At 45.8% G+C, this 10897-nt stretch overlaps 1 protein-coding gene across 1 annotated transcript; it reads left to right on the top strand.

Annotated features, from left to right (window-relative positions):
- Positions 1-2457: 2457 nt before the first annotated feature.
- LOC123722921 lies at positions 2458-6076 on the top strand. The gene is made up of 2 exons (XM_045685480.1): positions 2458-4167; positions 4244-6076. The coding sequence occupies exons 1-2, from the start codon at positions 2458-2460 to the stop codon at positions 6074-6076; spliced, it is 3543 nt and encodes a 1180-aa protein (XP_045541436.1).
- The last annotated feature ends 4821 nt before the right edge of the window (positions 6077-10897 follow it).

Genomic DNA, 10897 nt, shown 5'->3' with positions numbered 1-10897 from the left:
GATTGCAATCCCTAGCTATGAGACTCAAACCAGTCCCTGACCACGCGCGCACGGTGTATCGGACAATTATCTTGTATGAAGTTAATTCCAGGAAAATCTTCGACGGGATACACCGTGCGCACTGTTGGTAACATTACGTCCTGTAAAATCTCTCGGTATACGTGGCCATTTGATCGCCCGGGTATAAAAACTAGCTCCCCGGGTCCCGCGGAACTCATCCAACCCCACTGTTTACTGTTTACTGTTATTCTGCCCGACTGGGTATTTGAAATTACATTTTGAGGAGCATACCTTGTATTATTTGCTCGCCATAAATTCTGACGTCCACATTGATTGGACTTAAAACATTTTTCGTCAGAAAATATGGCGTTTGAAAAATCGAAATCTCTAAACTCTCTAGCGAAACGTAGTCTTGCGGTGCGATGCTCTTCTGTTAATCCAATTTTTTTAGCTGGTGTCCTATTATGGACACCGTTTCTGTGTAGATAATTGCGAATGGTTTTTACCGAGCACTCAAATTTTTGAGCAAAAACTTTTGTAGCAGTGAAGGGCTGCTCGGAGTAGTGTTGCAACATCTGATTTATTTGGGGCTGCTGCGCAACACGCAACGGCATGATTCGTACTCGATCTAACAGCGAGCCTTCGTTCTCGTAGCGCTCCACCCACCGGCGTACTGTAGCTCTCTGTAAAATAACTTTTATATTAAACGAAAGACAGAAAAATTAAAATTAAAACATATGTAACGTAATATATCTGTAATTCCAACTGTTGCATCTGATTTTTATTTTAGATAATATGTTTATAAATTGATTTAATAAGTTAACTAAATAAACAGATATTTGTATATTTAACCATTATAAGACAATAGAGAAAGGTCTTGTTATTAAGTCTAGGCTAAAAAATAGTTTTAGATAAGAAGTGTTTAAGTATATAAAAAAGTCAATGTGGTTTGTGATATTTTTTTCTTTTAAGATTTTTTTAATTTACCTTGCGTTGCCGGTTATAATTTACATTGGGTTAAGCTAAACCTAAGGTTATAAATATATTTGTATACACATATAAATTTGAAATATTTACGCTGTGTAATCTTTACATTACGAACTTACGGAATTGCTGATATTATGGCTTTTAATTAAAAATCGATATTATCAATCTATTATTACATTATTTCCAAAAACATATAGTATATAGTCTAATATGGCATATTCAAAAACATGTAGTTTTTAGTTTTTGAACGATAACTTGTAACAATCAGAGAACACTAAGTGGCAAGCAGATATAAACGTGTTCAAAGTAATAACGCTAATCAAAAAAAAAAAACCTACAATGAATCAAAGTAATAAATACAGTTCTTATTTATTCAAAAGTTTTGAGTTACATATTTATAACTAATCAATTACGTTTCATTGTCTATAAAAACATATTACTTACTGCAACATTAAGTTCATCCGCTATTTGAGAGATGTTGAAACCTTCCCGATGCAAAACGATGATTTGTTCTCTTTCTTCAGCAAGAAGATTACGCGGCATTATGTTAAATGATTACAGATGAAGTCCAGGGTTCTAGCACAGGTAAACGTAAGGCGATCTATCAGTCCGGAAAACAAGCAGAGGTCACTAATAGGCACAAATCACAAAAGTCCAAAAAACAAACAGAGGTCGTAAAACTTAAAACGCATAACAAAGACAGCGGCAGTAACAACACGCAGGGATGCAGAGCAGTACGCAACTGATTGTTTTTACTATTATCCAGTCGCTTGCGCAACTCATTGCTAACTCATTGGCTATCCGTAAAAAGGGGGCGGAGTTTGTTTCGTTGCACGGTGCAAGGCATATTTTCGTTAAGTGGAACACCGGGAATTTCCGCCATTGTACATGTAAATAGATGTTTGTACAACATATAGTGTTGACGAAGGTAGTTCTTACGCTCCACGGACCTGCTCGGTTGTCCGAGTGGGCGGAGAGGTGAACTCCGACGTGGCGCGTCCCCGGGTGGTGGATAGGGGAATGCGCCGGCCTTATGCCGGGGTAGGGCTTCGGCCCCGCGAACCAAACACTGGGGGGGAATGGGAGGATGGACCCCGGCGCGCACTAACCTGCCGTCGGGGAGGGGTGGGGGGGTATCCGTCCGAAACTAGGGGTGATGCGCCGCACCCCTAGCACACCCGTAACCTATGTGCAACCTCAACGACCCCCATCGTAGCGGCGCTATGGGGTACGAGGCCACTAGGACCGGAGGGCTTGCCTTAATTGGCCGGCCCGCGAGAGGGAAAACTCTATAAAACCCGACAGCGAAGTCGTTTAAAACCTGTAGATACCTGGCGACCTCTACAGTATGTAGCCTTGCTCTCTGGAATGGGCGTCACCCAGGAGCCGACCTTTGTTTCGTCCCACACTCGTGGGAACAGTATGGTAAAAACAAACAAAAACAAAACGTTGAGTGCAAGTGAAGAGGGAATGAGTGACTCGATGGTTAGTATTGAGTCAATATCGGAGAACAGTCGTGGGGCTAGCCCTACTATTAGAAAGAGACGGGGTCGGCCGCCAACTGCAGGCCAGTATATCGGTCTGGCTCAAGCAAAGCTGGCGCTTAAAGAGGCGGAGAGAGAAGAGAAACGACGAACAGATGAGGAGGAAGTGGTTGCCGCTTCCCGAGAGGCCCGGGCACGTGCCAAAAAGCTAAATCTACCGGCCCTGCCCTCCGAAGAAGAAGAGTGTCAGACGACAACCTGTCTGAGTCAGGTAATTGAGGATAACGTTGGCATCATCAGGAGAGTGGCTGCCACGTCTAAAAACTTGAAAGGTGGATATGTGCGAGCTCTGAAAGATGCGGCCTCAGAGATCTCCAAGGTAGTTCTGGCCCTTCAGAATCGTTCCACCTCGGACGAGACGAGAAGTCTACAGGCGGATAACGCCCGCCTCCATGCAGAGGTTGCGCAGCTGCGCAAGGAGATGGCTGAGATGAGAGAGCGCCTCCTTCGGCCGATCCCACAGAGGGAAACAGCCCCGCCGATTCAGCCAGCTCCTCAACCGCAACAGAGGGACACTGAGGAACTAGTGCGCACTATACTCTGTCAGGTGGGCACAATGATGAATGCGAGATTCGAGGCGTTAGAGGAACGGCTATTACCAGAAAAAAGGCTACGCCCCTCATTGGCGGCGGACAGACGGTCAGCGGGGACGGAGGCCTCGAAAACAAAAAGGCCAACGACGAGAGGGCAAGCTTCGGATGAAGCTTGCAATGAGGAGGTGGTTGAACCCCAAACCCTACCAGAAGAAGAGCCCCTGGCGAATCAGCCTGGTCAAACCCATAATCAGTTGCCTTGGAACGTGGTGGTGAGGAAAGGGTTACAAAAGAAAAAACAAGGCCCATTAAGGACCCCCACTGCTGCAGAGAGAGTAGCTAAACTCAACCCTCCGAAGTCAGCGGCAGTTGTGGTCACACTGACGCCAGAGGCTATTGACAAAGGCATCACTTACAATGCCGTTATTGCGGAGGCTAAGGCCAAAATAAGATTGCAGGACATAGGCATAACAAATGGGGTTCGCTTCCGCGTCTGTGCTACGGGTGCTCGGCGCTTCGAAATCATGGGAGTAGACAGCGGTACTCAAGCCGATGCACTTGCTGAAAAACTGGCCCAGATTTTCAACCGCGATACAGTCCGCGTATCCAGACCAGTTAAGATGACGGAAGTTAAAATCTCCGGTCTGGACGACTCAATTTCCGTTGATGAAGTACTCGACGCGGTCGCAGAGGCAGGGGGCTGCCCCAAAGACAGCCTGAAAAGCAGTGGTGTGGTCAAGGATACCTTCGGCGTGGGACACTCTTGGGTGGAATGCCCGATAGCAGCCGCAAAACGAGTGGCTGCAGCAGGACGCCTCTCTTTCTCGTGGGTGTCGGCCTCGATAAAGCTTCTGGAGCCTAGACCTCTACGCTGCTATAGATGCTTACAAAAGGGGCACGTCAGAGCACAATGCTGTGCAGACGTCGACAGAAGCCAGGAGTGCTTCCGCTGCGGAACAGTTGGCCATAAGTACAGGGAGTGCTCGGCTAAGCCGCACTGCTCCATCTGTGCTGCAGCCAAGAAACCAGCAGATCATCAACTGGGCGGCAAGGCCTGCTCTACACCAGCCCCCAAAATCATTAGACGAAAGACTGTACCTCCGGTACAGTCAGCTCACCAAGCACCAGCAGAAGTTGCCATGGAGACGGATCAGGCTTCAAACAAATATGGCTCTGCAGGTACTTCAAGCCAATATAAATCACTGTGCACGGGCTCAAGACCTGCTTCTACAGAGCATGGCTGAGTGGTCGTCACACGTGGCCGTGGTGGCGGAACCATATTTAATTCCCAACAGAGACAATTGGACAGGTGACGAGGAAGAGTTGGTGGCCTTGGTATTATCTAGGACCTCCGGATCCTTGACATTCGGAAATGTCAAAAAAGGCCGCGGATGTGTTGTGGCCAGCGTAGGAGGAATTCTGATGGTTGGTGTGTATTGTCCCCCCAGGAAAAGTCTTTCTGACTTCGAGGACCTTCTTAGCCAGATCGGGACCCTAGTCGGTGGCAATTCTCGGTTCGTGTTAATAGCTGGCGACTTCAACGCCAAAAACGTAGCCTGGGGATGCCCAACAACGGATGCACGAGGGGCAGTACTCGAAGAATGGGCCTTAACGGAGGGACTCTGCTTACTAAATCAGGGCTCGCGCCCGACCTGCGTCCGGCCGCAGGGTAGCTCCATCGTGGACCTTTCGTTCGCCAGTCCTGCGATAGCTCGCCGGGTATACGGATGGAAAGTCTTGGAAAATGTGGAGACGATGTCAGATCACCTTTACATCCGTTTCCACATATCGGAGTCATCTGTGGTTCCAGCTCGCCCGGGATCCCGGTTGATGAACGATAGTAGCCCACGGTGGGTGGTAAAGCGCATCAATAAGGACATCCACACCGAGGCCAGTCAGGTTGAAAACTGGATGCCTCTGGATAGCGTAGTAAGCGTTGATGAGGGGGCTTATGCGCTACGCCAATCAATAACCCGCGTCTGTAACGCGTCAATGCCGAGGCAAGGTCCCCAACCGCCGAAAAAGCAGGTATACTGGTGGTCAGTCGAAATCGCGGAACTACGCACTGCGTGCGTCACCGCCAGGCGCCAATATCAAAGAGTACGACGAAGGAGACGACGTGACGAAGCGACGGAGTTACTTCTGAGGAATGCCTATACGGCCACAAGACGCACCCTGTGCCTCGCTATAAGCGAAGCAAAAGAGAGTGCGCGGGAAGAGATGATCGAGTCTCTGAATCGTGACCCATGGGGCCGCCCATATCGAATGGTGAGAGGAAAACTGCGATCACGGACATCCCCCCTGACGCAGTCTCTCCACCCTCAAGTGGTTACAGAAGTTGTGAGAGGTCTCTTCCCCCAAAAGGAACATCACAATCCACCTACCATGTCCACCTCCGCAAGGAGCGAGACGACTGGGGTTGTTGAGGACATTCCGCCGATAACCTCGGGCGAGTTTGGCGCTGCGATCCGTAGGCTAAACGCCAAGAAGACGGCTCCAGGCCCGGATGGCATACCTGGTCGTGCATGGGTATTAGCCGCGGACGCATATGAGGAAAGAGTTCTCGAGCTTATGAATGCCTGCCTTTCCCAAGGACGATTCCCCCAATTGTGGAAAAATGGAACGCTTGTCCTTCTTAGGAAGGAAGGCCGACCCGAGAACGCTCCTTCAGGATACCGCCCGATTGTTTTACTTGATGAGGTGGCGAAGATGTTTGAACACATCGTAGCCAAACGTCTAACCAATCATATGACGGGAAGCGGTCCAGACCTTGATGACAGTCAGTTTGGCTTTAGAGCGGGGAGGTCCACTGTGGACGCTATAGTGAGGGTAAAAAAGATAGCGGAGGAAGCAGCTGCCCAAGGTGAGATCGTCTTGGCGGTATCCTTGGATATCGCCAATGCCTTCAACACCTTGCCCTGGAGTTGCATTAGGGAAGCACTCCGCTATCATCGAGTGCCAGGATACCTCCAACGCATAGTGGCTGACTACACGGGTCAACATGAAATTTGACTTTGATTGCAAAGCATTAAATTTCGGTAGTTTAGGTCGTAATTAGACGGAAAAAAAATATATGGCATGAAAAACTTTGCTTTTGTGCTTAGAAGACTGATTGAACGAAATTTTAAAAAATCTCGGATTTTAATTTTCGATTGAAAATAAAACTATTGAAATAAAAATGTTTATTATTTTTATTAAGTTTTACTATCAAATAAGCTTACAGAAAAGTGGAAAATAACTTAAAAGTGCACACTTTTACTTTTTCTTTTATGTTCATAGCTACTTTCTCTGAATAAACCCCAAATACAGTCGCCCATTATGTTTTCATTGTATTGGCCTTTATAGCGTTGTTCAAAATTCATGATGTCCTGATGGAAACGTTCTCCTTGCTCTTTGGAATAGGCTCTCATATTGTTTTTAAATTTATCCAAATGAGCATGCAGCATATGTACTTTTAATGACATCCTGCAGCCAATGGCCTTAAAATTTGTAAGCATATCCTCAACCAACTTTTCGTAGTTTTCAGCTTTATTATTTCCTAAAAATCCAGAAACTACTGCTTTAAAACTGTTCCAACTTGCTTTTTGAGTACGATTCAGCAACGTTAGAAATTTTTCATCAGCGAAAATCTGTCTTATTTGCGGACCAACAAAAACCCCAGCTTTAACCTTTGCTTCCGATAACTTCGGAAAAAATTTATTATAACTATCACAAAAGCAAACTTTATACCGAAAAAAGGTATTTTCTTTTCGTTTTTGTGCATAACTAACTGGAAAATAATAGTATAAACTTTAGGACAAAGAACGAAAATTTTTTTGTAGAGTCGTGCTATCTATCGGGAAGATCGATCTCGTATAGAAGTCGAAACGAGTGGTGCAATTACACGGTGACTTGTGGTGTTCCTCAGGGGTCGGTCCTCGGACCGTTACTATGGAACGTTGGATATGATTGGGTGTTGCGTGGGGATTTCCTTAATGGAATAAACGTCACCTGCTATGCTGATGACACCTTGGTAACGGCGAGGGGGAAAACTCATCGGGAGTGCACAATCTTGGCCACTGCTGGAGTGGCTCAGGTAGTAAACCGAATCCGTAGGCTGGGTCTAGAGGTGGCCCTTAGTAAATCCGAGGCTTTATGGTTCCATGGACCTCGAAAGAGGCCACCTCCTGGGCTAAACATAACAGTCGGCGGAGTATGCATTGGCATTAAACGCCAAATGAAGTATTTGGGACTCACGCTCGACGGACGATGGACCTTTGAGGCACATTTTCAGGAGTTGGTGCCCAAGTTGTTGCGGACGGCGGCTGCTCTAAGCAGCTTACTTTCAAACGTTAATGGCCCTAAGTCAGCCTGTCGACGCCTGTACTTGGGCGTTGTGCGCTCAATGGCTTTATATGGGGCACCGGTGTGGAGCGGCGCCCTGAACGGGCGTACGGTCGCCCTGTTAAAGCGGCCGCAGAGAGTGATGGCCATCAGGGTTATCCGAGGATATCGCACGGTGTCCTATGAGGCGGCCTGCGTCCTGGCGGGATCCCTGCCATGGCTACTAGAAGCAGAGATTCTTGCGGCGGTCTTCGTCTGGCGGAGCACTTGGCACGCGGAAAACGGTTCTCCACCCCTAAAGAAAGAAGTTGAAATGGTGAGGGAAGCAAAGCGGGAATCAGCTGTTGCCAAATGGCAACGCCAACTTCTACAGCCGAATTCCGGCATCAGGACCATCGAGGCAGTTCGTCCTGTTCTTAGGCAGTGGATGGACAGGATACACGGGGTGCTCACCTTCCGGTTAACACAGGTGCTCTCGGATCATGGATGCTTCGGCAAATACCTGCACCGGATCGGGAGGGAGCCGTCCGCGGAGTGTCACCACTGTGACGGCTGTCTAGTGGACTCCGCCCAGCACACGCTGGAGGAGTGTCCTGCGTGGGCAGTAGAGCGCCAGGATCTTATAGCCAATGTGGGCAATGATTTATCTTTACCGGCTATTGTCAGCAGAATGGTCGAAGCTGACCAAGCATGGGAGGCAGTACAAAAATTTTCTGAAGTGACCATGTCTCGTAAAGAGGAAGCGGAGAGGATAAGGGAAACAAACTCCCGCAATCCCATCCGCAGAAGTCGCATGGGGAGAAGAAGACGGGCGTACGCCCAAAACCTTCCCCCCTAGCATGATTCGAGTGGCGGGTTAGGGGAAGTCCGCCACTCAGAATGAGTAGAAGAGGGCGCGTACGGGTTCCCGCGCGCATAAAGAGGCTTACAGTAAGAGGAGGCTGAGCCAATCACCACCGGGACGTGTTGAAGAATACATTAGTGTCCCCTCGCCCCGGTGCATGGTGAGGTAGAGGGAACCAGAGGGGTTTAGTGGGTATGCTCCCTTTCTTCCTGTCCCACTCGGGGCCAGGAACGGGGAGGAGTCCCACATACCCACGCGCCTTTCCCCAAGGCTCGTGGTATGCGTAACCGCATTCCCCTCTCAAAAAAAAAAAAAAAAAAAAGGTAGTTCTTACGCTACATTTTCTCTATGTACTTTTATAAATAACTAGCTGTCGCCCGCGACTCTCTCTAATAAAATAAACACACTTTTTTATATCGCAGGATCGTTGAGTCACCCGCGACTTCGTCCGCGCAGAATTAAAAAAAAAACTTAATAAATAGCTTATGTGTTCTTCCAGACTGTTCTACATCTTTGCCAAATTTCATCAAGATCCGTTGAGCCGTTCTAGAGATACCTTCAAACAAACATCCATCCATCTAAACATTCGCATTTACAATATTAGTAAGATTTATGTATGTACATAGCTCGATTGGTGCAATCTATATAATGTATAGGTTGGTCGTAAGAGTTGACCTCTTGAGCCTCGGATTTTCAAGTCCCAATCGTCGCGGAACACGCTTACATTTGTACGGAATACATTTCAATGCCGTACAAATTATAATTTCCTTTCCTTTAGTATGGCATATTTGTAATATTTTATAAACCATAAACATATAGAAAACATTCAAAATAATCTTGTTTTTTATAAATATTATAAATGCGAATGTTTAAATGAATGGATGTTTGTTTGAAGGTATCTCCGGAACGACTGAATGGATCTTGATGACATTTGGTAGAGATGTAGAATATAGTCTGAAAGAACACATAGGCTACTCATTAATTATTTTTTTTATTCTGCGAGGACGGAGTCGCAGGCGGCAGCTAGTGATTTATAAGCAAAATATTATACAACATTGCTTTAATATTCAAACAAAAAATAATCAACATTTTCAGACAGGATAATTTTCTCCAATTTTAATAAATTTACGTCCCAAAATCAAATTATTATCAAGTTCCAGTTCCAACTAGATCTGAACTGTTCTGATCAACTGGTCTGTTCTGTAGTTTCATTTTTTGACGTTCATCTTAACTACAGCATTGATGTTATTAGTAAGATTACGATGTAAGCATAGTTAATTTTTACAAATAAAACATTGTTTTTACCAATAAAACTTTATGAAATAAGTAGTCCATTTGTAAATTTATAAAACGATTTATCTCGTTTTAGACAGACGTTTGGAATCGTGAAAAATATCATCGCCGTAAATTCATTTTTCAAACAGACGAGATATTTCAATTTAGATCGTTTCATCGATTCAATTTTAACCGTGGATTTCTGAGACCAGATCCCCTTTTAAAATATATTGTTATCTCTGTTTTTTCAAAGATAATGATAGGGATGGCGATATGTTTATACAGAGATTTTGACCTCAGAAACCAACGGTGAGTGTAAGATATATTTTGAATTCGGAACATTTAATTTAGGCTCGTAAATAATCGTTTTTAGGAGAAATATAAGTGGCCAGTTTTTCATAGCAAATATTTTCTTTTTAAATATTTGACGGCGCGTCCCTAACGCCATCTATGATTATGATTTTGAAATACAGTTTTTGATCATTAGTAACGTTTTAATTTCAAAACGTAGCACCGAGCGCTAGTGGGGTGATTAATTGACAGTTCTGTTTCCGGACGAGAAGGTGACGCCACGAGGAGAGCGTAGTTCAGTTAGTGTTTGATCGTCGGTGCGAAAAGACGTCAGTTACGTTCACAACTACGTGCTCGGTGAAACGTGACAAATCATTGTAGCAATTAATTATAAGACGCTGTTACTTTTAAAAGTTGTATTTCCTATCTACCTACTTGGTCCAAATTCCCACGCCCTAAGATGGAAACTCACTCTGATAAGGCGGAAGTGCCTTTATCAGAAGTGGGATCGAATGGGCCTACTGTAATAGGAAATATGGACAGTGGAATACCGGAGACACCCATCGAACGACCAGGACCGTCAACAGAAAAAGCGCCAGAGAGCCTCTGGAGTGGAATGGAAGCATTCATGACCCGATTACTGTCTGCGAGTACCGTCGCCTTACAGAAAGTTACATCTGCCAACGCGACGGGTTCCGACACGCACCTCATCAGTTTTAATCCGGATGATGCAAACGCCGATATAGAAGGTTGGTGCAGAGTTACTGATGTTATTGTAACAAGTCGTAAGTTAGAGGGCCCGGACTTATTGCTAGCCTTAACACGTGCTCTGAAAGGTCGCGCAGCCACCTGTCTTACGAAAATAGATACTGCGAATATAAAATGGCCCGCTATCAGGGAATTGCTTACCGCCAGGTTCAGTAAACCGAAACTCATGCAAGATTACTTTGACGACATCATAAAATTTCAAATTAACAATAAAGAGACTGCATCTGAAGCAGCTATGCGTCTATGGAATTTAATCGAGCAAATACCGAAAGTTGAAATGGGCGAAGATGTCATGACTGGATTCGTCATCTCAATCCTATGTCAGCGAGATC

The sequence above is a fragment of the Papilio machaon genome, chromosome W, assembly GCF_912999745.1.
Source record: "Papilio machaon chromosome W, ilPapMach1.1, whole genome shotgun sequence".
Taxonomy (NCBI): domain Eukaryota; kingdom Metazoa; phylum Arthropoda; class Insecta; order Lepidoptera; family Papilionidae; genus Papilio; species Papilio machaon.
The sequence above is the reverse complement of the archived record's forward strand: the minus strand, read 5'-3'. Positions and strand labels throughout refer to the sequence as shown.